This window comes from Symsagittifera roscoffensis, chromosome 9 (genome assembly GCF_963678635.1).
Source record: "Symsagittifera roscoffensis chromosome 9, txSymRosc1.1, whole genome shotgun sequence".
Lineage (NCBI taxonomy): Eukaryota > Metazoa > Xenacoelomorpha > Acoela > Convolutidae > Symsagittifera > Symsagittifera roscoffensis.
The window spans coordinates 17,924,753-17,952,748 of record NC_087070.1 but is presented as its reverse complement, the minus strand read 5'-3'; the positions used below and the strand labels follow the sequence as shown (position 1 = coordinate 17,952,748).

The 27,996-nt window shown below is 42.5% G+C and overlaps 2 protein-coding genes across 2 annotated transcripts in view; one reads left to right on the top strand and one right to left on the bottom strand.

The window, feature by feature from the left end:
- LOC134853853 (2-oxoglutarate and iron-dependent oxygenase domain-containing protein 2-like) overlaps positions 1 to 27,996 on the top strand; it is a 606,153-nt gene that overhangs the window by 76,449 nt on the left and 501,708 nt on the right. The window lies entirely within an intron of this gene.
- Positions 5,434 to 12,357, bottom strand: LOC134854010 (exportin-7-like). Its single transcript, XM_063870071.1, has 8 exons — positions 10,859 to 12,357; positions 9,970 to 10,290; positions 9,074 to 9,413; positions 8,637 to 8,850; positions 8,053 to 8,339; positions 7,566 to 7,787; positions 7,010 to 7,254; positions 5,434 to 6,486 (listed from the first exon to the last, which is right to left on the bottom strand). The coding sequence occupies exons 1-8, from the start codon at positions 12,233 to 12,235 to the stop codon at positions 6,100 to 6,102; spliced, it is 3,393 nt and encodes a 1,130-aa protein (XP_063726141.1). The 5' UTR covers positions 12,236 to 12,357; the 3' UTR covers positions 5,434 to 6,099.

Sequence of the window (27,996 nt, the reverse complement as noted above, 5' to 3'; positions counted from 1 at the left end):
AGCAAGTATACAAAAAATTTCATTAAAAAAAACTCCGACCCTGCCCAGGTTCAAACCCTCTTATTTTGTTGCGGGTCTCCTCTACACTACAGATCCATTATTTGTAATATAATATTCTTTGTTAATAACCTCCGCATTGGCTGTACTTATTAGCCGGCTATTGCTCAAAATGAATTGATCTTACGTTGGAAAAAAAGATAGTTAATACTAAAACACAAGTTTTGCCTGTGTAAAAACTCATAGTCTTCTACATACCGAAAACATTCTTAAAAAAATCAGGAAAGAATGATCCATTAAAAAATTAGCAAGACCAATAAATGTGCCTTCACTACGGTTATTGACACATTAACATTGGTTTCAAATTTTTTTTGACTTTTTTCGAAAAATCACGTGGTTCAAGTTCATTGATTAACACAGCTATTTGTTTAGTGCCCGTTCTGATAACACTTGTCAGCCTAAAGTGGACAGCGCGTTACGTAGCATATTCATAGATCGACTTTCGTTTAAGTTCAACTATAGCTCTAAATTTGCAAATTTGCTAAATTTGACCGCCTAGTCTACCGGTTAACAAATTTAGCGGCCTTTACACAATATAGATTAGTAAGCAATGAATAAACTACCAAAAAAAGGTTCACGAAAAAAATTCGAAAAAACATACGAAAAAAGAGTAAAAATTAATGAACTCAATTATTGATTCGTGGTAACTCAGCAACTTTTTCAGAAGGTTTTGAGCGGCATTACTTTTGTGAAACTAATAAAAATAAGTGTTATGACAAATAATTTCCACGAAAAAAAAACTTATCTTATTTTCACTTTTTAAGTTGACCGGTGAGGTAGAGTTTGATCTTTTAGATTTAATTAAATCAGGAAAAATGATGACAAAAAATGCCGAAAGACAAAAGCAGGAAAAAACTCCGACAGAATTAGAACCGATTCCAAAAAAGCCGAAATTATGCAAAGATCAAATCACAATGAAAACAAGCTTGCAGCAATATACATATAGCACCTAGGCGGCAGCCAATAAATAGCATGCCTCCATTAAACTTAAATATGCCATCAAAGTAAAAATGCCATTTCTAATTTTGAGCAACAAACTAAGTGATTTTTCTAAACAATCATTTTAAATTTTTGAAGCGACAAAAATCGAAGTAACTAATACGATAAAATATAAGCCGAAACCCTGAGGCCAAATGAAGCTTTAAAACGGAACAAAACCAAAAAAAAAGAAAAAAGACGAAGTCAGGGTTTTTTTTGATCATTTTCTCATTTACGTAGAACAGAAGAATTTACTTCCCTCTTTTCTCATTTACGCAGAACAGAAGAATTTACTTCCCTCAGAGTTATTAAATCTAGAGAAAGCTGGATCAATAAGTATTTTTCTATTCTGCTGGGAATTCAGATAATAGTCCATTTTTGAAACTGGAAGTCATTCACGTTTTTAGTGACCTCACTTTTTAGGTAATTTTTTATTGAGCAAACAAAGTTAATTATGGGAAAAATAAATTTCAATTAAACAGTACCTCAACCATAATATCCATAGCTTATCAAAACATCGAATCACATGGCGCAGCAGCAAGGCCGATAAAACTTAAAACGACGTTGAAAAATCGAAATCCATTTAGCAATTTGAAGTTGAAAATGAAAACACACTACTTTTAAACATCCCCACGCATGGATCAAAAAAGTCTACCTTCACCCTCAAAACGAAAACATATGCAGTAAGCATGCCGGTAATGCAAAGCAACGCCACTTCCGCCGAAAAGAAAAATAAATTTAACAAACCATATTTTGTACAAAATTGGCGTCCTGGAATCTGATCCAAACTATATATTATTATTGGTTATAAATTAGATATTTTATCCCTATAAAATATTAAAGACTAACCAATCACACTCCATCTAACTAACAACCCACTTATTTGTAAGTGCTGAAATTACTTGTGATTTCAGCACCAGAGCATTTTGAATTTAATTTACAACCTAGTTGCTTTCTCCAAGAGACCGACTCGTAACAAACCAGTATACTCTAGATCTATTGAGACTAAGAGATATAAGAGTAAGATTAAGATCGGTATTAGACTAAGAAGTTGCACGAATCTATCCGGCCGAAAATAAGATAGCGTGACGAGCAGACGGTGTACCTTATCTGAAATTACTCTGAGTTAGACATCCATCCCAACTCAGTCCATAACATATAGAAGAATCTCCAATATTCAGAACTTAACAGCAAGCATGCTCAAAAATGATTGTTCACAGATGTCTACTCGTTAAATTGATGATGCCTATTCAACACAGAGGCGAAGCCGAACTTCTCATCACTTGCGATACGTCGTTACCTCAGTATCATCGATAAATTGGTACTGAATCAAACGTATTGTTTAAAACAAACGAAATGCGCAACAAATTGAAAACAACACTAGCAAAATCTTGACCAAATTTTTCAACAATTCAAAATAGTCTAAGCGAAGAGAGTGTCATTTTGACATCATCAGCATGACCGCCCAAGGCGCTTGCTTTTGCACATGCAAAAATCAGTGACGATCGGATTAAGAGTTTGCTGAAGCTCACCTCATATAATCATGGGGGGATACAAGGCTAAGTAAGAAGACCAAATATGTTTGCTTTCGCCTAATTAGCCCGCATGATTATGTTTATGACAATAGGAAATTATGAGCAAAACAAAATCATTTGCAAAAAAAATCATAAATTGGGGTATAAGGAAAAAGGTCAAGGGAAGCCGAAAATTGATCTAGGAGTCGTATCAAAGAAGATCTAAAAGATACGACGCAGTTCTGTTGAGGCTAACTTTTTCCAGACTATTTTTTTGATTTTACCAGTATGACATCAATCTGCTAACTTTTCATATTTGGTTCGATCAAATGTCTCAATAAAATCGTGATCATCCTGATTGATTTTTCGAAAGTTTTTTTTTCAACATTACTATACAATCAATTCTTAAATAACCTTTAAAAGTAATGTAGCCAGCTCATGCTCAGCCATTAATGAAAGCAAGCTCAGCATCTAACCCGCTCATTGAGCCGAAACAAAAAAAAGCCAGAAAAAATTTGTTGACATAAAAAATTGTTGTTTTAAAACTTTTGCAAGACAAACTGATTTTTCTAAACAATCATTTATTATTTTTGAAGTGACAAATCGAGGTTTTTGCATGAAAAAAAATTGATAATCTTCATTCAGGTAGACATGGAGCGGGCATATACCATGCCCTTAGTCTATTCTCTCTAAATTGTTCTCGCTAATAGATATTCTGATTATTTTTACGAGCTTTAATAAGGCACTGAGCTCATTTCCCTACGGGGCTAACTTAAAATGGAGAAAACGCTAAGCATATTCGCATTTCATTTCCACTCTGCGAATGGCGAAACTACAAAAACTTTTTACTGCATCAATCAGTAGCGTAAATAACCCCAATAAGTCAGTAAAAATAAAATTTAAATTTTGAGGTGGCAGAGTTATTTAGAGCAAAAACTTTCGGTCAATTGGGGAAATGTTACACAGAGACGAATAAGCACTTCACAAAAATAGAAAACTCGAGTTCTAAAAAGGCAGGAAAATTTATAACACAGCGGCTATGCTGTACCTAGCATACACAAGCAATAAAACCGCAGAAAAAGCTCTATAAAAGCAAAAAAGTGTAAAGAAGAAAGGAAAGGTACAAAAAGCCTTGAATATCTTGTAACTTTTGCTCCATGCCTAATTCAAACCCCAGACCTAGAAATTCATGAGGCTCACGTCGACACATCTGTACCATGTTGTCTAGCAATTCACAAAACAATAGCCACCAAAAATGCGGATAAAAAATCCAATGAATGAGCAATTTATTTGCGAGTTGGGTTAGAAAAACTGGATTCGTAATACAACACTCGACGCTCACTTGTGTAAATAGGCCAGTAAGTTTGAAACAAAATTAATTGGTCTCCTGTGGGCGTCAACTACACTGTAAAACTGAGACATTAGTTTCTATCGAAATAACTGGAAGCTCACCTACATTAGGGGCCACTCCCAATTTTTTTCCGAGACAAATTCACCTTTTCGAAACTTTTTGACTATTGTCGCAAACTAACCTTGGTTTCAATACAAAGAAAAAACTGCGTGAATCTCGTCTGCATTAGCAGCTACGCCCAATTTTTTTTTCGAAAAGCTTTTATTCTCGGAAATGTCTTTTTTTGGATTTCTGAAACCGTTCAAAAAATTTTACTGTTCTGAGGGCCATAAATTTTGGTGTACAAAAATTTGGGCTTAGCCGCTTATGCAAGGGAGCTTTCTACAACCCGTTCTATCCAATGAAACCAAAACATTAGATTTGGGCGGGTGGTTTTTGAGAAAACAAAAAAAATACAAAAAAGCGGTTAAATATTCTCCCTAACTTTTTCGAAGGCTGTAGACAGGGATGTAAAAAAAATAGTGGATTTTGCAGGCACACAGGGTAGTAGGCGGTTTTTTCATTTATAGCAATTTTTTCAAAATCAGTTGAGTAGTTTTGAGAAAGTCAAAAACCCAACCCCTTACACTTTCAAAAAACCTCGTTTTATCAATCAACAAGACATTTAATTTTTAAACAAGCAGCAGAACAATACCGAAGCGGAAACGAAGCCGACCATCTTTGAGCAAACAGTTAAGCCGAAAAAAAATGATTTTACCTGAAACTACAATACCAACATACTTGCTTACAACACAAGAGAAGTACGTGATGTAGCACCTAAGCCGACAAAATTTGAGCAGACAAATAAAATTCTGGCAGTTCAATTTAACCATACTGAAAAAAACAAGGTCCTGTCGGGAGTCAAACCCCAGACTTTAGGGCGCAAAAACAACCGCGTTAACTCCAAGCCAAGGGGAAGGAACATGGCAAACGTTAGGGTTCAATAACAAAGCAAGTGCAATGATCTCATAACTCTTTCTTTTTCAAGAATCTGTCAGGATTAACATGCTCAATTTGAGTAACCCAGAAGGAGACAACTAGATCAGAAGTCGAGACGTTACAATAAGAACCTCAGGGTGAACACACTCCGACTTTTTTCTGAATCAAAAGTGAACAAAAATAAAACAACCCAAATAAGTAAAAACTCTCTTCTTTCATTGAAACCAGAAAAGTTAAAATCTCTCAAATCAAAAAAAAATTTAATCAAAAAGTTTTCATAGAGAGCGAGTCACGACAAAATGGCTCGAATATATTATCTCTTTCCATTCTCTGTCATGTTTGTTGTTCATTCTTTGGCATGATATTTGTGATAAACATCGCGACAGCAATAAACTCTCGATGGGTTGAAAAAACAGGAGACAAGGAAATTTAAGGAAAAAACTAATGATTTAATGCAACTAGATCTATTTAATTACTTCCAGCAACTTGTGCCGTTAAAAACAGTTTGCCAAGGGATTAAACCAAGCCTTGATGATGAGACGCGAGAAATTGATATATTGCCAAGTATAGTGAGTAAATTAAATACGAAATTCGCTTGAAGAAATAATAATAAGCTTGAAAAAATCAAACAATCAATTGACCACACAATTTGAGAACTGGACCAATAATTCAACTCAATTGATATGAACTAACAGTATTCTGACATTTGCCCAATTTATTGCTTCTGTTTAACACCGATTTCATCTGGCAAATTATTGGCTCATTTCAAATTACTCAGTACATTATTGCCAGAGCTTATTCTTTAAAGCCTGATTGTTTGAAATCTTCAGAAGATGAAGAAGCAATAAATTTCAGCTATCAGTTTGCAATTAATTCACACCAAGATGCTGTTGCCGAAGAGACTAAAAAGCAGAAAACCTCGCTATCACGTATCAAAATAGCACCACAAAGCGAGGAGGGTACGGCAACAATTCAATCCAACTCTTTCTGTAGTATGCCGATATCAAATCCGCAAAAATTTTTGTTCGATTGCCTCAATGATGTTAATTTATCCGTTGAATCACGCTTTCCAGTTATATCAACAACTTCAAATTCCTTCGAAAGCAAATGGACTTCACAGAATCTCAAATTGCCAAAAACGTGGCATCCAGTTTAAATTCATTCAGTTCAGTTTATCATTCAAGCAAACAAGCGCCTCGGTCTAAAAATTATTCGGCATTTTCATATCATGTCATCACCCGCGCTGTGAGTCACAGAAACACTTTCACCCTGACTTTGATTCTGGGTTGTCCTCAACGCTTCGCCGATATCTCTTCTAAACACTGCCACATTCTGAGTAAACTTGTCTTTATTTTTATTCGACAGATTGTTTTCAACTCCTTCCATTAAACTGGAAAAGGCTGCTTGAACTCCTGAAGCTCGTTTCTGGTCGCTGCTGTAAGACTGGATCTGTTCCATCCGGAATCTCTCGAAAGTGGAAACCCGAAGAAGGATTAGACCGAGAAGAGGTCTGGATAGAGACCACTGGTTTCGCAGGTCCTCGTATAGGACAGTGTTTAGCATGTTGCAAAGCATCTGGTCAAATAGCTCTCCGTGAGTATCTGTTACCTAAAACCAACGCACAATACTTTTTCTAGAAATACTGATTGAATTGGAAAAATCTCCGCCAATGTCGAACCTATTTCATTCATTTCAGAGCAACGGCAATATGCTGCAGTTACCAAAACGAAACAGAAATATCGCCAAGAGAATATAAAGTTCAAACTGCAACTCTTATATGTACTATGTTGAATCGGTGTAAAAAAAAATTGAGGACACAAATCTAAGAAAAAGCAATCAATTGTTGCCTTGGCTGCCTGTACCACCTGAGAGCAATATTCACATAACTAACAAAAAGACTATCATATCAAAAATTTTATGTGGCTGGCAACATTTTGGAGTCAGTCTGGGCGAGCGGAGCTAATCCAGATATGTCACTTGCCGCAGCTGAACAAAAATGCTCTGAACGATTCATTTTTTATTAAGATAGCATCCCTTCATATGATGATTTTTACACGGTCGCCTTGCTTACGACATCTTCAATTTTTGTCATTCTTTTATAACGCGCGATTAATTTTGAGCGTTTGTCTACCTGTAAAAAGTGAGTTGCCACAGGGGGTTCCAGACTATTGTTCAAGTTCATCTGCAGAGACTGGTTGGCTGCTCTCTTCTTGGTGCGACTGAGTTTGCGGAATAGGAATGAGATGAGTTGATCTAGTGAGCAACAGCAGGAGGTGCTGATGGTACAGTCCACAGACACTAGACCCTCTGCTATAGTCTGCATGATCAACACCAACACCTCAAGGTCAACACTCGCAACAAAGTGCACGTGGTCGCCTAGAAATAAGAAGCTTACATTGAAATTTTCATAAATACTGATTAAAACGATCTCATCTCGAAAAAAGTCGAATTTTGCACGTTTTAAATCATAGCTATTCTGGTAATTAGAAATCTCATTTTCTCAGCAAATTAACTCTGAAAACTTTCCCAACAATTTTTTTACGATTAGGCTCGAAACTCATGAGCAAAGCGTCTGAAATCCTCATTGACAGATGCATGTTTAAGAGCTCTTTTGTTGCAATATTTGTTCCGACCGAGCGTTGCGAGGTCATTTTAATTGTTCCAAGAAAAAATTCAGATTGGCTAACCTGTGAGCACCTCCAGCAAGTTGTAGTATGCCACAGACAACTTTGGATACTGAAGGAACATAAACTGTCCTGGCACTGACACAGTCCCTCCCCCTCCTCCCCCGGCAGCTGAGCATGAGTGGGGGTTGGACATTGAGAGCAGCATACTGACAAACATGTCTAGACTGTTCTGCAGAGCCTTGTCTCCATAGAGTCCAAAGATGGCGAAGTTGATAAATCCACCTGTTAATGGAAGAACGAAACCTTGTTACTATGATCTGAGACATATTTAATTAGTTATTATTGATCAGATTCCATGTAATTCCCTTTCACAAACTTTGGCGAAGAAATTGAGATTCATCACAAGTTCGGGGCCAATTTTGGGCAAATATCAATAAAAGGGATACAACGTTTTTTCATTAAGAAAACTTCAAGATGATTATCATATCGAGTCTAAGCATTTAATGTTTATAATAATGCCAATTCACATTTTATAGTCGAAGTTTACCTGAGAGAGCGTTTTTCAGTATGTGAAAAGAAGTGGCTATTCCCTTCAACTTCAGCTGATACTCCTTGTCTTTCGGAATCTGCGCCTCTGTGGACAACAACCTCTCTCCGTACTTCACCAGGAGTTCACTGCACTCTCTGAAAAGCAGGATTCCCAAAGGGGAGGTCTCGAACAAGAGGCGCTGGAATCTGTTCTGGACCAACTCGCAGTAGAGTTTCAAAACTGGGCTGCTAACTGTTGGCTCGTTGTGCCACAGTTCTATTGCCTTATGGAACAAAGCGCAATACCTGAAAATTAGAAACAGTATTTCAAAGTGGGACTGAACTTTGCCAGAGACGAAGATACGCTAATCTCTGGACGAACAGCGCTAATTCATTAACTGATCAGCAGCACTAACTGACTATGCATAAAGATGCGACACTATTTGACTATTCAAAGAATCGGTCAGAGGTTACAATGCTTTAATTGCTACTTCTGAACAATAGTTCGTAAATGATACGATAGCTCTCATCTACTTTTTGTTGCAGTTGGGTATGTCTGATTGGATTGATAAAATTTTGAACTTCCTGGTAATATGGACTGACCTCGGATAAAACCACTCGAAGAACATGTTGAAGTAGTTCTTGGTATTGAGAGCAAATACAATCCCCCTCAAGTCCCTGCAAACTCCTATGAAAACCCTTCTCCAAATGGGCGAGGGGGGCACTGCTCCATTTGTACTCAGCATTTGCTGGCCTAAGGAGTCCAGAGCTACAGTGAGGGGAGAAAGGAACTCAACGAATCTGTCATCGTCATCTCCTGAAACAGCAAACAACTATTCTTGCTAGGCATATGAGGTTATTTTGAGCTTAATTCTACGGTCAAGTTATTTCGAAACACCCGTCAAAGCAGCAGCAGCGTATTTGCTCGGGCTCTCAATAAAGCTGGAAAAACCAGATGTCTTCACTCTAAAAGAATGTATAATATACTTAGATTGTCCAGTAATACTTATAAATATTCTTTAAGGAAACAATATACTAACCTAAATCAACTAGTAAAAGTCTAGTGAGAGAAGTATAGAAATTGGTTCTGTATTTCAAGTCTTGCTCTTGCATCACTTGGTTTTCCAAACTCAAAAAAGGCAGCGCGTCGCTCGAATGATGTCGCAACAAATTCTGAACCGGTTCTAGTTTCGATAACTTCCTCAAGCCACTATAGGTCAACGAAAGATCACTCAACAGTTGAAGCGTCTGGGATAGAATTCGACTGTTGCCCGCCCACAGTTTAAGGTTGCTCAGCAGTTTGTTCACAATTAGTTCCAGGAGCATTGCCTCGTCTTTCAATCCGAGTACCTCCGAGAGCGCGTGGTACACATGCGACACCTTGGTGATGTCCGTTTCTTAGAAAACTTAGACCAACTGCAAAATTAATACTTCCGCCCGATTAAAAAATTCAAATTTCTAAAAGAAAAAATGCAAAAAACCACTGCTCAACCGGCATAAACAGAATGCTAAAAAATGAACGTAAAACTAGGGGCGGATCTAGGATTTTCTCAAGAAGGGAGGGGGATTTTCGTAAAACTTTGTCGGCCTTTTTTTAAGGTCGAAATTGATTTACAGAGCTCTCCCAAAAGGCTCTTTTTCCTTCCCCCCCCCCAAACTGAAAATTTTTATAATTAAAATTACTGTTCACTTTATCTGATTTCCATGAAAATCGACATGCAGACTAATATAAAATTGATGCTCGTGTGAGGTGGGGGGAGGGGGGGGGAGGAAAAAGAGCATCCCAAGGCTCGGCAGGGAAGTCGCTAGTTTTAAGCAAAAAAATTGTAGCGTTGCATTATGATTCCCTGGACATGGAGCCAAAAGGGCATTCAACTTTGGATCATAAGGGTTTACTAGACACACTTTAGCAGTTGAACGGACACCACTCAAATACTTTTTGCATCTGCTCGCCGATGTACACCCTTCTGAAATTGTCCAGAAAAAACATGATAGCCAGTTCCAGCTGGTCGAGCATTTTCTCTCCTGGCTGCGAATCCAGATGTCGGACTAACATCAGTACACTTGACACCAGTTCCGCATCCGAGGCCTCGCTGTCCTCCTGGGTATTTGAAGATACCCGTGCACCCACAACCGCTCCGATGATATGAACCAACCAGCAAAGTTTGTACTGAACTATTCGAAGACTGCTCAGGTCGGGACACTGACTGTAAGCCTCGCTGGTTTGTCCGTACAGCCCAATGATTACATCAGCTACCTAAATAAGATCCAAAGTTATTACAATTATTTACACATGCACTGTGGATGGAAAAAAACACGATAAGAAGTAACTCAATTAGTCAGTCGTGATTATGAGTTGTATGTTTAACTACCATTTTTTTACTCAAAGCTTTCCTCACTCGACAGTTCTTACAGAGCACGGAAAAACGTTCACTGCACCCCAACTCCGAGAAGTATTCTCACGCGCATCCACAAAAAAATATTGCAGTATTTTGATGAACATAGCCAACAGACAATTGGAAAAGAGTCAATGAACGCAATTAAAAACAGAAAACACATACTGACTTGTTTTTTGAAAAAATCTCAACTTCCTCTTTTGAACAAGGAAATGAACTGAACTTAAAAATAAATCAAAAGTCAAACCGCGAAAAACTAAATTAGAGCCTGAACAAAGTTTAAGACTTTTCCTGAAAAAAAATCATCGCGACCTATACAAGAGTCTGAACTAATGTTCACCGAGTCTTAAACAGTTCATACGCTCTTTTTGTAATCATAATCCGCTGAAATTATAGAGTACCATAAGACAATTACGATATTGAATTTACCTTCTTGTAGGAGCATCTGGCCACAATGGCAATCTGCTCCAATTGCTGCTGCAAACTGCTCTGGTCACTCAAAGCACTTCCGCCAAAGTTGTCTCCCATCATCATAGGCACTTGATCTAGTCTTGTCGTTATATAGGCCACGGCCACTTCAGGGGCATATTTATCAAGATGGTGAGGCTCGTTAGACCTCATGTAGGGAACTGAAGCCACTAGTTTGTGCCATGTACTCAATACATAGTGCAAGCTATTCGTAGGGCATTCAACGTATTGTAAACTATTCACAGTGAACTGTGCCAACAGACGGATGAAATCAGACCAGCAAGGTGCTTTAACGAACTCAGTTAATTGATAAATAGCACGAAGTCTGGCAAGTAATTTACAGAATTCGTGATACGTATCGGAATCTGAAAGGTGGTTGATATTTTCTAGCATGGTTTTTACACCTCCCAGTAAATTGTGAAAGTACTCGGTGCGCTCATTATTTGTAAAGAGAGATCTTCGAATGGCTGCCATTTGGGCAAGACAGGCAACCACTGTAGCACAATTTTTTGCTGGCAGTCTTTGATAGAGTTCAAGAAACAAATTCATTGTTTTGAAATTAACAAACAGTTCCCTCCAAGATCCAGGAATTTGCACTGTGCACATTTCGTCTGTAGCGTCATCAAGAGAGTTTCCCGTGAAATCGAAAGACAAGCAGCTATAGCTCAATTTTACTAACTTCTCCATCAATTGACACTGTTGGTCATCACTTGGGTTTAATCCCCCCTCAACAGCTTCTCTCAAAAAATCCCGTGAAAGGGTGAAAATCTCCATCAAACAAGTATCTCGGAAGGAATTTGTTATTTTTCTGTGCTCGTTAAGCCTTCGTGAAGGTTCATAATGATTCATCTCTTCGACTAGCGATGTCAAAATTTCAATTCCCAAAACACATTGCGTCAAATCTCCGCTTATAAACATTTTCACATCGTCAATTACATTTCTAAATACAAACTTGTCGTTTTGCTGCTCATTCCAATTAAATTTGGTTAATTTTGCAAATAATTGGGTGTATGATTTGGTTACCCAAACTGGCATTTTACATCTAGTGTAGGTGTTGCTAAGGACGAAATTGCGTAACCATATTCTTTGATCTAAAGGTAATTGGTTTGTTGGTCTGCTGACCAGCTTAGCCAACGCATTTGCGCTTAACAGCTGTGCATAATGCAGTCCTGAATTTTCCATCACCATATGACATCGTGAGAGGGCGTGCTGCTCATTTTCAAAGAATTCTTTCAGCATTTCTTCCGCCTTTCTACGTTCCAGCTCAGTTGACGACTCATAAAAAGCTGCGCAGAACGATTCAACAGTCGCCAACTGACTGGCAGAATTAGAGTCCATTTTCAAATTTAGGTTTCAATCATCAAAATCAGGGTCAACCTTTCAAACGATATGTGTCAAAAATTACATCGTCGCATTAGCGAACCATACGCCAAGATCTTCGCATCATAATTCTTTTTTTTTCATCTGAAAAAAAAACATGTGTACAATTATTTCAATGGAAACATACAACTGCAGCGAAAAAATTGCACTCGAAAACACACCAAGTCAACGAACTCGGATAACAAAGTTTCCGAGCTTCGTTTATGCCAGTCTGGACCATTCGACCGGAGCATATTTCGGTTTTGTCTAAAAAGAAGCGTACGATACGTCGAAATTATCTATTAAGGGCGTTATTTCCGTTATGACCCGAAAAGTTAAGAGCGAAGTGCTCGAAGCAATAATTTTAAATGAGATATTAAAATTGTGAATTCAAACGTTTTTGCAACATTTGTGCATCGTTAGGATTAAAAAAAAAAGTTTAAGAAAACTAGCGCATAACTCGCACCTACGGTAGTTCAAATCGATCGTTGTAAAAAGAGATTCCTGAAACATATACTTTTCTCTCTTCTTTTTTTAAAATAAAAATCAGAAGGTCAAAAGTATCATAGTAACCGAGGTTACAGTCAGGAGTCCCTTCGTCTTGTATTCCAGTCAAAATCTCGGTGTTACCCTGTCTTTTGATCTAAAATTCAGCCATCACATCAAAAATCGATTGGGACTTTTTTACAGTACGTTTTTTGCTCTCAAACGCAGTTTGCCTTTCTCGCTTTAGCCACTACAACGAACTTGTTCAGATCCTATATTTTATCGTCCTTTTTATATGCATGTGAAGTTTGGTTCCCTTCCGAGTCCGATATTGTTGCTCTTGAAACGGTTCAAAGGCGGTGTACAAAGTGGATTTGCTCTTTGCAATCTTATAAGGACAGACTTGTCAAGTGTGATCTTTCAGTTTAAAGACCTACTACTGTTCAACAAAATCATCTCAGGCCAAATAGATTGTCCTATCTGGGATTAAATATCTATGAAACCCCAAACACGATATGCCTTGAGAAACTACGAGAAGATGCTGTTTCAGGAGCCACTCGCAAAGAAACGACATACCGATAAAATCTTCATTCCAAGAGCAGTACGTTACTCCAATTTCCTGCTTGACACCCATGCTTCCTTTTCCCGACTGTTAAACAAATGCTTTGTGAAGTTTGTTAAAGTGGACTATGATAAAAATGTAAACCGATATTTCTGTAAATGATGTCTTGTTATTTAGTGCCTTTTAGTGCAATTAAGTCTTGTACTACTACTACTACTACAAAATCCTTGGAAGTTTTTAGAAAAGGAAGTGATAATCATAAAAAGGAGCTGTGTTGATGTCCTTACAATTAAACTCGATACGTGTTACGTTTCTTCAATAAGACCACGCAACTCCACACGAGAAAATACAATATACCAATCCAATTGTGTTACAAATAAAAAATTTCGTGGAAAATTGTTTTGTCATTATTTGTTCCGAGTACGCAAGCTGCTTTCGCAATCTGTATTGCCACGGACATTCTCTACTTTAAAAAGCTGCCTGCTCTGGGTTCCTCATTGCATTTACAGGTTCGTACAAAGCTTGCTCAACAAAATTCTGTTCTGCAGCGACCGCTCCCAGTATTTCAAAAGCAATCTCAATAACGTAAAAAACTGGTATTGGTGTTGACAGAATCAGGTATTGGTATTGATCAATACCAGGTTCCTTGTATTGGTATTGGTATTGATCAATACCAGGTCCCTGGTATTGGTTGTGCCATTCTGCCAGATTGGCACAGCGCAACCTTCCGACGAAGCACGAATCAGAGAGAAAAGGCCTTAACAGCAAAAAAGTGCTTGAAAGGAGGGTCGAAGTATTCTGATATTTTCTATTTTTTAAAATTTCGATTTTCAAGTTGATATTTCTCAGAAATACGAAAAACGGCCATTTTGACCAAGAAAGCTGAAAAAATGAGAACAACGACAAATATTGTGAAAAACAGTCGTGCAAGAGACGGAGAATACGAAGCCTCTTATCGTGGCAGCAACGCACGATCAGACCCTTATCAGCGGATATTAGTGGAGAAGGAAGCTTCGGTGGGGAAGGAATATTCCACGGAACCCTCCCGGGACGCAAATTAGAAGAGATAAGACCGTTATCGCAGGAATATTACGGGAGCGGAGGCTTGGTCCCCCAGAGACTGTTTTATGTGAAGGGACTGTATAAAACTGACTGTATAGCTACTTGGAAGTCGTGAAACTTTAAATTAACACCGGTTTGATATTTTAGAATATGAGTAGCTAGAAAGAGGAAAGGGTCAATCCATCTCCAATGGATTTAATATAGAACTGTCACACAAAAACATATTAAAATAGGTTGTTCGAGCCGTGTTTTTAATGACAATCACGTAGTCTGAGGATGCGAGACTCAGCTATGTGGTTGTGTTCGCATGTAAACGAAAGCTGATCAAAAGTCGTTTGACTGATGGCCTAAAAATGGTAACTTTTTACTTTGCCCTAAACAGACCAGAAAATCAACTGGCAAGGTCGAGACGGTGAAAAACGAGTAGGATTAAGGTAACTGACGCCTGCCAGTCGTTATTAGGTACTTTTTCTACGCTCCGTCGCTGTGTAGTATTTGGGCGAATGTTACATAGACGTTTTTATGGCGCTCCTGGGTGGGCCTGTCAAACGCATAAGACCATCATGATCACCAAGCGTTTCAGCGACGAACCCTCCGCTCCGGGCTTTTGTTGTTCTTTCATTAAAACTTAAGTGGTGGGGGGCACGATTGGCGCGGTCCGATTGTACCCTCCATCGATTACAAATTTCCGAGTTAAGGGTCTTAATTCGGGTATTTTGGTGCAAAGGAGGGTATAGTACTATTCATTAACGACTACTGATTGATTATTATTCTTACTATATATTACTTATCTCCTATTTAGACCCAAGAAACATCAAATTTTGTCGAAATTTACTGATTTTTGACAAACTATAGACCCCCAAATTTTTGGATATCCAAGCTTTTCCGAACAGCAAAAAGCTTTTATATAGGGAGTAGCTACGTAGTTCGATCCCCCTAACTAAAGAAACCGCCGCGTGAGAAAAGACTCAGCAAAAATTGGAAAAAACCAAAATTTTTCGGTCAAAATTTCGATAATTTTCTGAATTTTGTCAATCTGTTTTGGGGATCGAGTTTTTGAGTTTTTAGAGTTAGAGCAATAAAGTTTTTTGTATTAGGAGCGTGCTAGCATAACGTGCTCGGTTACTAGAGAAATTCTTGAGTAACCCTCCGATTGGCTCCTTGGATAGAGCTAACGACTTAAGGATTGGAAAAGGAAGGAACCGGAGGGTCCAAATTTGATAGTTATTGGCCAAATTTTTGTCTCCAAACCAATTTTGATCCAGTTTTTTGCACTATTCCAGTGCCGTACAGGGCTACTACGCTCGTTTAAATTATTTTTAGGCACTTTCGATAGGAATTGCGGAAAAAGTTTCTCAGAACCTATATAGGTGGTGAAAAAAGGCCATTTGGACAGACACGTTTTTGGCAATTTCTCAAAGACTAGTCATCCGATTGGGATAATTTTGGTCCCATAAGTCGACGTTTTGGGCCACTTTTCCGGACCGCAACCGTTTTTGGGTCGATAATCTCGGAAAAGAAAAATTTTTAGAATTTGTTGGTTCGGAGGGTCCAAATTACAGGTAACCCTCCGAGCGGCGGAAAATTTTATCAAAACACCTTTTTATCCAACTGGGAAGGTTGACCGTGTCAGCCAACCTAGTTTTAAGTCAGGTAGACCGCTTTTGGAGACTTTATTGCGGTAACATAACCTTTTTTCTTGATTTTTGGGGAACCCTCCGAGGTAACCCTCTGGAGTCAGCTAAGGTCCTTAGCAACCCTCCTTAGTGGAAAATTTCCACGAGGTTATCCAAAGAAGTTGAGACAGCCCTCCCATAGAGAATTAAGCTTGTTTTGACGCTTCCTGAAGTTAATTGAAGGCCCTTCTGAGTGAGGCTCAGAAATTTGAAAATTTTGGAGGTACCCTCCGAAGTAACCCTCCGGAGCATATTAAGCATCTTATTGACCCTCCTTAGTAAATTTAGGGGGACCCTCCGAAGTGACTTGGGTGATTAAGGTACCCTCCGAAGTAGGCTAAGTGTCTTAACAACCCTCCGAAATAACCCTCCGGAGTGTCTTAAACCTTCTAAACAACCTTCCTTGTTAGAAACTTGAGGAAATCATCCGTGGCGATTTGGGAAACGGAAAATATCCATTTAATCAAAATCATATTAGGATATTAGGCGCTTATTAGGATCATAAGAGCCCACTTTGACCCGGAAATTTGTGATCAACTTTGGATTCTAGATCGGGTGTATCAGAAGTACCCGAACAAAAAATTTTTTTTTGATTGTGATTTTGGTTGTGTGGTTGCCTTGAGCTAATTAATAGGAAAGCTCGGGCAATCCGGGAACAAATAAAAGTAGACCTCGGTGAGTGTTTTAGGCCAATACACACTCACTTGAGAAGAAAAGTTGTTCCCTGCTCTCGTGCACTTGGAGCGTTCCGGGTGTGGGGGAGCTTTTTCATAGACTTTAGAAGTTTTCGATCAGAGGTTGCCTTGAGCCACTTGATAGGACAGCTCGGGCAATCGCAGGGCACCTGAAAGAAGACCTCGGTGGGCGTATTAGGCAAATACACACCCACTTGAGAAGACTGTGTCCTGGGCTTTGTTCTTTCGGATCGTTCCGATTGAGGGAAGTCTTTTTCTTTAAGACTAAGTTTTATTGATCTGTTTCTGAATCATCACTGCTTTTTATCAAGGATTGTTCAATTTTAACAAAGCAGTGACTTGATAAATTGTGTGGAGATATATTGATACTGACAAAAGGTCGCTGTCACCTGTAGGATATTCTTACCTGATTATCTATTGTGTTTTGTGTGTTGATTATATCTTGTGAAAATCTTGTGATACTGTTATACTATACGACAGGGTTGAGTTAGCATTATATCAATACTGAGCAGGCCCTGTGTGTGTGTGTGTAACTCTAGCTGAGTCACTAAGATTGTCATTGAGAAACCGGAGAGATTGATACTGACTTTTCGACATACGAATATTGTTTTTTTTTTCACAAAGTATGCAGCGCAGGGACTCGCTAGGATCGACTACTAAGATTCCCAGGCTGAGCAAGGGCAGCACGCGAAAATTTAAAACTAGGCGTAGCCAGTCCTCGGTTAGCAGCGCCTCCGACGTGTTTGCTGAAAACGAATCGACTAAAGGTCAACCTGATCTTTCAGTGAGCGAAATGAGATTGAGGAGCGAGAAAAACCTCGATGGCGATCAAAGGCGGAGCGCCGAAGCCGGAACCGCGAGCGAAACGCTTGTGGACCCCTTTGACGAGGGAGAACAGACGCTCGTTCTACCCGACTTTGAGCCGAGAGAGGACCTCGAGCGGGAGGAAGTCGAGAGGACAGAGGAGACCTCGGAGCGTTCCGAGGTCGAGCCGCGAGAGGAAGTGTTATTCAAGGGAATGTCCAAATCGGAGACCAAGAGTCACAGGTGGAGGGGAAAATACTCACATTCGGCTAGTACCCACTCATCTCTGGCCAAGCAGAGCAACAACGCGATGATGTCGAGTATAAGCCCGAGTGAAGAACAAACGGGTTCGAAGGCCAAGAAGAGTTGGAAGTCTTTGTACGACGAACGCATAGCGTCACTACCAACTGTAGGTTTGACTTCCAGTGATGACTACCCGGAGATAACCCATCCGGATGTGAACTTCACACCGTGCCCAAGGAACGATATGAGCAGGAAGGCGTCGTCAACCTCGCCGACCAGGCCCATGTCAGATGGGATAACGATGGGAGCGTCATCAACATTCGACAGATTAATGACGTCGATGAGCAAGCAAAAAGGCGGTGCGTCATCAAGCACCAGGCTGCAGCCGCAGTTGACCTCATCTTCTCTGGGACTAACCCCGTCATTTGGGGCCACTGGCGACATAAGTGACATGTTCGCTGGCGTAATGAATGGTCTAGATGAACTGAGACGGGACATGACTAAAAGAATAGATCAGGTTGACGAGAGAGCTCACCAGGGTCGAGAGAATCTGAGAGATGAACTAACGCACGCGAAGTCGCAGGCGAGGGTTGATCAGGCTCAACTGATTCGCAACACCGATCAATGCCTGGTGGAGAGCCTGGCACAGGCAAACAAGGAGTCATACGAAAGAGAGGCTAGGATGACCAGGGAGATCGAACGATTGTTGAACGATCATGATAGTACCTACGCCCACACGATGACTAGCTTGGAGAAGAGGCTAGATGCGAAGTCTGACTCAATGATGCGGAAGCTTGACGCGATCCTGAATGGGAGTAGTTGGCAGGAGCGTTCCAACCCAAGAGAGCGCTCACGCCATGCGAATGATGGAGATGGTACGGGCAGCAATGCCAGGGCCCAGCAAAGCTCGAAAACGAACTACGAACCTAGAAACAAGGAGCGGCCGAGGGCAGCCCCGTCGAGGCCTGGCTGGACGAATCCAGTCCCGCCGGAGGCAGATGCCACCCCGGAGACAAGGTTGCCAACTGTGCCACAAGTCAGTTCAGTACCAGATCTGACTACAGTCTCACAGGACACAACGATGTATGCCTCGATGTTTGAGCCTCTGAACAGATCTCTCGAAACATTCATCACCAAGCTCTCGAAGTCAACCGAGAGAGGAGAGAGGTCAAGAAGGACACTGAAAAAGCCGAAGTCATATAAAGACGAGTCAGACGGCTGCATTGATACTTGGATAGAGGTGATGAAGTTACACTTTGAGGAAGAGAATCTCTCCAAGAAACAAGAGTGCAGCGCGCTGACGAGCAATCTGGAGGGTACTGCATTAAGTTGTGTAATGGCGAAAAGAGCCAATGAGAGAGACAGCGCTCGCAAGATATTCGACATCCTGCTGAATCGTTTCGGTTCTGGAGTACAAGGGCACCAGGCTATGGTGAAGTTCGAAAAGAGGCGTCAAAGAGATGACGAATCCATAGATAAATTCTTGGACGACCTTGAATTGCTTAGGAGGAGAAGCAACACAGATGAGAAAATATCCGAGCGAAACTTGGCGATTGCTTCGAAGTTCATGGACGGAGTAAGGAGTGAGGAGTTGAAGACGATGTTGGCCACTCACTTCACCCTGTCGCTTGACCAGGTACCCACGCCCGACGACTTGCGTATGAAGTCACGCGAGTATTTACTCATAAAACCGAGGGCGCAAAACCGTTACAGCAATTAAGGCAACTATAGCGGGACAAACACTGGTGCGAATTCCAGTTGGTACAAACCTCGCGATGACATGGATAAGAGGAGGTCGTGTGCGAATTGTGGTTCGATGGACCATCACGTTTCCGCGTGTTCTGCATACAAACAGAACATGAAGGCCATAGGCTACTTTCTCGAGGACGCCGACGCGACCGACGAGGATCATGAAGAGTACGTCAGAGGGCTCATCATGAAATATGGTCCGAGGTGTTTCTTCTGTAATTTGGAGGGACACTTCAAGTCGGATTGTACTCAATTTTGGGATGCAGTAGCGGACGCGAAACATCCCCGCCATGAAGAGGCGCTTTCGGGTGTCAAGGCCAGTCGAGCACGTCTGATGAACGAGGCTGAATCTCGGAGAAAGGAGACGACACCGAGCACCTTCACGACCAAAAAGGTTAAGACATGGCCTGACGAGGTGGTAGCCTCGAACCTCGAAGCAGAGTCGTCTAGCCCACTCAAGGTGGATTACGGCCTGGCGGCAAGGACAGCGCTGCAGAATGTCAAACAGGACCTAGCCACGAAAGAAGTGGAGCAATGGGTAAGGTCGGAGCTGGAGAGCACAGATCTTCGGGAAAGTTTTAATGTTCTGGGTAAAACGACAAAAGTAGAAGACAAAGAGGAACCCAGGAAACAGGGACTGAAACTGAACGTTATATCTGGTAAGACTTTCGGCATGACGAAGGATGGGACCAAAATAATGTCCATAATCTCAGTCGCAGGGCACCAGGTGGTCAAGAACTTGAGTGAACCATCCGAGATTACACTAGTCCACCTGGACATCTATGCCGACTACCTGAAGGAGAAAGATACCAAACTGGACTCCAGGGCATTGCGAGCGCTGCTCACAACGGGAGGTCCGAGGCTGATGAAAGTGGACGGACATTATATCGATGTCCATGGCCCTTACCCGATCCTAATGAATGTGGATGGCATCAATATCTACACGAAAGCTCACATAACTGAAGCGAACGATCAGATTGGCCGGATATACATTGGTCAAGAGGAGCTGAAGGTTAAACGGATCGGACACAACGCGATGCTCGAACAAGATGCGGTGCATATAGGTTGCGAGGCCGATCTGGCCGCACACGTTCTGGACGTGCAAGGCAGACAACTTTCAGTAAAGGGACTGCTAGACACGGGAGCAGTGGTTAGTGTCATGCCAGTCAAAACTTGGACCGACATGGGTTTCGAGAGGTCGGATCTCATACCGACAAACATCAGGTTGGCAGCGGCCAATCAGGGAGCGATCTATGTGACTGGACGAACCCCGATTATTTCACTGCAGCTCGGAGGAAGACATCTTTGGATAAGCTTCCTAGTAGTGGAGAATTTGGACGAATCCGATCAGTTCATCTTAGGAAGGGATTTCGTTCGCAACTTCGACGTCACGATCGATCTCAATGACGGGTTGATTAGGATCAAGGATCCTGAGAGAAAGTATGAAAAGAGACCCCTTAATAAGATCTCAATTAACCAGGCCAAGGTGCCGATTTTTCTGGATCGAAAAGTTAGATTAAAACCAAACCAAGCCGTAGTAGCGACGTTTAGGACGAGGAACTTGAATGAACTCAGCAATGACAGACAGGTGTGTCTGGTACCAAATCCAAACAGTAAAAGCTCGGCTATTTTAGGAAGAAGCTTCTCACTCACTCAGAGCGGACTATGTGTGAGTGTGTTATTGAACACAGAAGCAACAACAGTGACAATACAGAGGGGAAAGAAACTTGGCTACGCTTTAACTCTGAACACAGACTTTCAGAGTGTGGTGAACTTGAAAAAGTTTGATGTCCATTGCATGCGAACCAAGAATGTATAATGAGGAGAGTGAATGAATTGAAATCTTCTAGGAAATTGTTTCCAATGAAGTCGGAAACAGATGATGGGCTGTCTAGTTGTTCCAACTTTCCTGAGAGGCCGACGGAAGCAGAGTTAGCAGCGAATAAACCTGTCTTACCTGAGATAGAACATCTGAAGGGTAAAATATCAGACATGGAACTAGATTTGCTCAGAGCGGTGCTAAATCGGAACGCAGACGTTTTTTCGAAGCATAAGGCCGACATAGGTTGTTGTAATTTTGTAAAACACGAGATTGAGATAGAAGAGGGCTCGGTACCTCATAGGGAAGGGGCGAGAAGAATGACCCCAAACAAGTCAGAAGCGTGTAGGAAGGAGATAGAGATGTTAATGGAGTACGACATGATCGAGCCGTCGAAGTCCCCATGGGCTTGTGGCGTGGTCATGGCGAAAAAGAAAGGGGGACAACTTGTGATTTCCGTTATCTGAACGCAGTGACTATAAAGGACGCATACCCGATTCCCCGCATCGATGAGAGCCTATCCAAGCTGGGAGACGCGAAGTTCTTCAAGACGTTGGATTTGGGCTCTGCGTTCTGGCAAGTGCCACTCAGAAAGCAAGATCGAGAGAAAACAGGCTTCGCGTGTGAGCTGGGATTGTTCCAGTGGAAGAGGATGCCAGTCGGATTGTGCAACGCGACGGCCACATTCCAGCGACTGATGGCCCAGGCACTCACGAGCGTCACTAAGAAATACGGGAATCTCATCATGTGTTATGATTTCGTGATTGCAACACCAACCTTAGAAGACCACATAGAGAGGTTGGAGGAGGTGTTTTCTTGCATGAAGCAGGCGGGTCTGAAATGTAAACCCTCTAAGTGTGAAATCCTCAAGGATTCCATAAAGTATCTGGGCCGCTTGGTTGACAAACATGGAGTGAGACCAGATCCAGAAGCGGTTGAAGCGGTGCTGACCTGGAAGGCACCTAAGACAGATACACAGCTGATGAGTTTTTGGGATTCGCTAATTATTATCGAGAGTTCATCAAGGGGTATGCTGACAAAATATACCCCATGCAGAGGTTGATGAGAAACAAGGGCAAAAAGTTCACCTGGACTGATGAGGCGCAAGTTTCATTTGAAAACATCAAACGTGAACTTTGCGAGGCACCGGTCCTCGGCATGCCGACAGAGAAGGGGATGTTCGTGCTGGACACGGATGCATCAGTGGTTGCGATATCGGGCATACTTCACCAGGAGCAGGAGTGGAACGGGAGAACGGTTCTTCGTCCGATAGCCTACGGGAGTAAAGTCCTGAGTGATACTGAAATGAAGTACGGCGCACCAAAAGCGGAGATGTTTGCGGTGATCACTTTCGTGGAAAAATACAGGGCCTACTTGGGGAGTGCTCCCTTCAAGTTACGTGTGGATAATCGTGCCCTTGCCTGGCTGAAAACCTATTCGATGGACCAAAGTTATATTGGTCGTTGGATCGTGCGCCTGGATGGATACCACATGATCATAGAGCACCGTACCCGTGACAAGCATCAGAACGCAGATAGCCTCAGTAAAAAGACAGAATTTTATGAGCGCCTCGAGGATAAACAGGCTAACCAATCAGAGATCAAAGACGGGTTTTCCTTTCTGGACAAATAAACCTACGACGAACTGCCACTTACTAGGTGGTTAGACAAGTCAGGGCATCCTATACCCGGACACCCTGACCTTCCAGTGGAGACGGCCGCGGAGATAAATCTTTTAGCCAGAGGCGAGCCCGTTCCAGTGGATCTGCTAGTTCGATCCAACTTGGTGCAGCAAGAACTTACCAGATTAGGTATAAACAGCATGGCTCTATTGAACAGGACGGTGAACGTGGCGCCGGACGTCATGGGAAAGCTCCGTGACTTGTTGGACAGGGAAGTGGATAGGCATGATCGTGAATGGATGGAGACCATGCAGCGGTTGACTGTCACCGAGAGAACAGAGAAGAGGCCAGTGTCCATTCGCAGCCGAGGCGTTGAACGGGATTGCAGGTCGATTGTCAACCAGCTGGTGAGCTCGATGCCGAAGGAGGTCTTGTTGAGAACTTCGTTCACTGAATATGGAACACTGAATCAGAACCAAACTACTGAGGAAGTCAGGATCAGGTCGAAATCTAGCTTCACGAGGAGAGTGCATTTCACGGATGCAAAAGAAGAATACGAGCCGAGCCCAGATTGTTCGTCCGTGGACGAGACAATGTCCGGGGAGTCTGATACCTTCGAGCCAGTCAAGGACGACTCGTCTGAGGAGTCAGACACCTTTGAGCCCGGGCAGGACGACTTGTCCGGGGAGAGGTTGACGAGACCACCTAGGGACAGAATTTTGTCCGGGGAGTCGAGAAACATCTCAGACAACTTGAAATATGATGTTGAGGAATCAGTCGACTCAAGTGTTGACTCGAGGCCCCAGTCCTGGGACAACACGTCTGAAACAACTTCCAATTCCGATATGTCAGAGATCGCAATCCACTCCTTATTGGTAGACTGGAAGCAGCGTGGGTGGACCGAGAAACACATCAGGATCCAGACAGGGACAAATACACCTCAGATGAAGAGGGCACTGTGGTAGATAATGCCGCAGACGAGCTCGAGCTGATAGCAGTTTCGAAACGACCAACCAGATTGCTGCCACATGGTACGGTCGTCCGTACCAATCTGGAACCATCTGTGCAGGAAGCGACGCCTTTGAAAAAGATATGGTGTGTCAAGTTGATGGACGATGCTCATGCTCCGGAGATAATGAGTGGGCAAATGAACGTGGTAAAGACGTATTTGAAGGCAAGGTACAGGCTGTCGGATCTCCTAAGGGCTCAACGAAATGATAGAATGACGAGCAGTCTGAAGAAATGGATCGAGAATGGAGCACCTGACAAAGGAGACTTGGAAGAAGACAGCTACAAGATCTTGAAGCAATTCTACCTGAAGCGAAACGACTTGTTGTACCTGAATAAGGACGGAATCGTTGCCTGCGCCTGCAAGCGAAAAGAGGAGGACAAGGTCCTCTATAAATACAATTCAATAGTGTTACCACAGTTGTACCAGACCGAATTGCTCTTTCGCTCACATGATCAGATGGGCCATCAAGGCGTGGACAAAGTGTATAACAGGATACAGAAACGATTCGAATGGCCGGGATTGAAAAAGGCTTGTGAGAAGTGGATCGCCGCATGCCTGTCATGTCAGCAGGCGAAGGATCCCAGGAAACTAAGGTTCCCCCTACAGTCAATAGAGTCGTCAGGTTTCAACGAAGTGGTGCAAATTGATCATCAGAAAATCTGTATGACAGCAACGGGCTATAATCAGGTGCTGGTAATGATCGACCATTTTACGAAGTATGCGGAAGCAGCACCCTGCATGACAGCATCGGCAGAAGAAACATGTGATCATTTGATAAATGTGTGGATAGCGAGGCATGGCTGCCCCATCACGTTCCAATCGGACAATGGCAAAGCATTCGTGGGTGATCTCACGAAGGAGTTGATGAAAAGGTCGCAGGTAGCGCAGGCCCACTCGACCACTTATCACCCGCAAACGAATGGCCTAGTCGAGAGGCGAAACCGCACACTGGTATCCATGCTGAGAGTCTACTGCTCGCGTTACATGGATGACTGGGACAAGCATTTGCCGCAAGTGATGGGTGCTTACAACAGCACGGAGCATTCCACCACGGGAATAAGTCCGCACATGATGTTAACGGGTCATGAAAAAGCGCTCCCGTTGACGTTTTTCTACCCTGAATATGAGGGGAAGAGGACAAAACCGCAGACGTACGTGCGGGATGTTATTAGAAGACAGCAGGACCTCAATGACTTATGCAGGAGGAATACGCAACAGGCGCAAATTAGACAAAAAAGGAGGTTTGATAAAAGGACAGCTGATGCGAAAGCCTACTCAGTTGGCGACTACGTTTGGGTGTTCCAGGAAGTGGTCCCACCAAAAGGAGCAAGAAATTATTAAAAAAATGGCGTGGTCCATTTCAGATAACAGAAGTGCACCAAGGAGGTCGTTTTTATCGATTGAGCACTGGAAGAGCAGCTCATTATGAAAACATCAAACCACACAATGCCTCGTCAGAGGATTGGTGCATCCCAGCGGACATGCAAGAGGGAGACTATTTGATAGTGGATCCTGCTTGTGAAGTGAATGAAAGGGGTACTCGCGACAAGAACGACGGGAATGAGGTGGTGGACGATTGCGATCTACCACTGGATCTCGAGTTGACCGAGCGAGTAGAGGTGGACGATGAAACTCTACCTTATGCCGAAGAAGACTGGGACTGCCCGGAACAAACCGAAATTGACAAAGGAATACAGCCTGACTTTCCTCTCACTATGGAAACACGCCAGAGCAAGAGAGGAAAAAACGAGAAGAAATACAATCCGTACGGCGAGGATTTCGTCGTAGACAGGATAGTTGTAAGTGATGTCATGGACTCGCTAGTGGGACTGGACGAAGTGGCGATGCTAGAAGAAATCGACTTGGTGAATGATATGGATCAAGATTGGATCGACGATCGATCAGAACCAGAAGTGGAGTTCGAACCAGAAGCGGAACAGACTCATGAGCAAGAACTAACGAACTTGCGCGTACTCGAATGGCTCCATGATCTGCCGACAGATCCAAAAGAGACGATCCTGACGATTCAGGACGTCGATAAAGGCGGCATCAAATACATCAGTCGTGACAATACCGAGTCCAACTGGGTCGCCCCAGATGGTCCTCTACGTGTTCCACAATCCAACCTCGATCTCCTAGACTTTGGGCGATCGACGGTGACGTCGATGGATATTTTTGTCCGGGGAGTGGGGGTAGGACTCACCCACACCGAAAATCTGATAATAAAAAATTGAAATCGGCAAGAGAAACCGGAGAACTAGAGACAGAGGGCGAGAATGCTAAAAAAAACCACCTTTTGGACGAATTTTTGAATCGTATTTTGACCTACCGAACCATTATTCAAACAATATTGTCATAATGGACAGCGATTTCATACTCACGGAACGCACGTGCACTATAGCGATAACCGCGGACATAAGCTTCAAAACAGCACTAGCGGCTGATTTCAAAAGAGAGTAAAAGAACATCGAGTTTTTATGGAAACAGAGGCCTGGTGTGGGAGGAATGATAGCGCTGCCCCCTGTTGCATCACAGATACCAGGGAAATATTTGTGTTTCCTGGTTACCAAGGCCACTGATAGGCAACACGTAGATCCAAAGAGCTTGGTATTGGCCTTGACTCGACTTAGGGATTTTTTGGTTGAGAGAGGAGTGACCTCTCTCTCGTTGCCAGTATACGATCCTAATAGGGGAAAGCTACATCCGAGAGAGTTGTACGCATTTGTACATGTGATATTTTCAGAGACTGACATAGAAGTTTACTTACATAAAAAATACTATCTGAGCATATGCTAAGAATTGCGCTCGGCGATAAGTGGTTTTTATTAAGTTACTCGATAAGAATTAGATACAGTATTAGGGAACATGTTTTTATGTGATGGCATAGGTGTGTGATGTTTATGTGTTTATGTGTCATGTTATTGTTATGATATGTTTCATGTGATTGTTATGATGTGTCATAAAAGACCTGGGGTACTCCAGGTCATCAAGGTGACAGCGCACATTCGTGCTACCCTAACAAAGATAAAGGTGGACGATCCACCTTGGTGCTAAATTTTTAAATCAGAATTAAGAAGGGAATTTCAATGGAGAGTTTTAAAGAGTTGAATGATGTTGTATCCAAAAATGATGGTTTTAAGTCGCGACTTGTTTTTTAGATCTTGATTGATCAAAAATTGTTTATTGAATCCATTGAATCGAAACGAGACAGGAAGACACTACACGACAGCAAGAATCAACACGATAAGAAATGGTTGATACGAACGAACTCATGGAATTCCTCTCAGCGAGTCTAGGAGCGACTCTAGACGAGATCTATCAGCGGCTGATCGATTGTGATTTCACACGAGAAGACCCGGGGCTGGCGATGTTTGTGGTCGCGCTCCTCAATGCATTAGGACGAGAGGGTCGAGGGAATCGCCCTATGGAAGTCGTGTTGATGTTGGCCTTCGGTGAGTCCGGGACCGCCGAGAGAGGCCGAAATCGACTGATGAGATGGAGGCGTGGAGAAATGTCTGGCCACGACCTGGCTCGTGAGCCAGGACTAGGCGAACAGAGGGACCACCGGCTAGGTGAGATGCCCTTACCAGTCCAACCGGCGCAGCCACTCATCGGAGCGAAGAGACAACGTGATGGGCCAGGCCCGTCACATTCGGTCGACTCCCCTACAGCTGCTCCTCCTTCGAAGAAAGTGAGGGTGAGTGAAATAGAGATCCAGACGTCGGAGACGATCGAGACGCTGGAACAGAAGGAGAAAGATCAGAACGAGCTGTGTGCCAAACTCCAGGAGTATAGGGCAATAGCTCGAGAAAGAGATGAATGGAAGAAGAAATACGAAGATCTACAGGTGGCTTATAAGGAGGATGAAATAAAGCACCTGAAGGAACTGTATATGGCGAAGGTGAGCCAAGTGTCACCGGAAGTTCTGGCGAGCATGAGACCCTCGGAGGAATCCAACGACACACGCCCCGGGACAACAGCCCAGGAGCTGTGTGTATCGAGAGGGCCCGA

Excerpts from the sequence above, each read along its gene's own strand:
- LOC134854010 (XM_063870071.1), bottom strand. The coding sequence starts at position 12,235 with ATGGACTCTAATTCTGCCAGTCAGTTGGCGACTGTTGAATCGTTCTGC. Across the intron at positions 8,851-9,073 it reads ACTTTTACTAGTTGATTTAG|GAGATGACGATGACAGATTC; the intron begins GTTAGTATATTG and ends TTGCTGTTTCAG. Across the intron at positions 7,788-8,052 it reads ACTGAAAAACGCTCTCTCAG|GTGGATTTATCAACTTCGCC; the intron begins GTAAACTTCGAC and ends TTCCATTAACAG.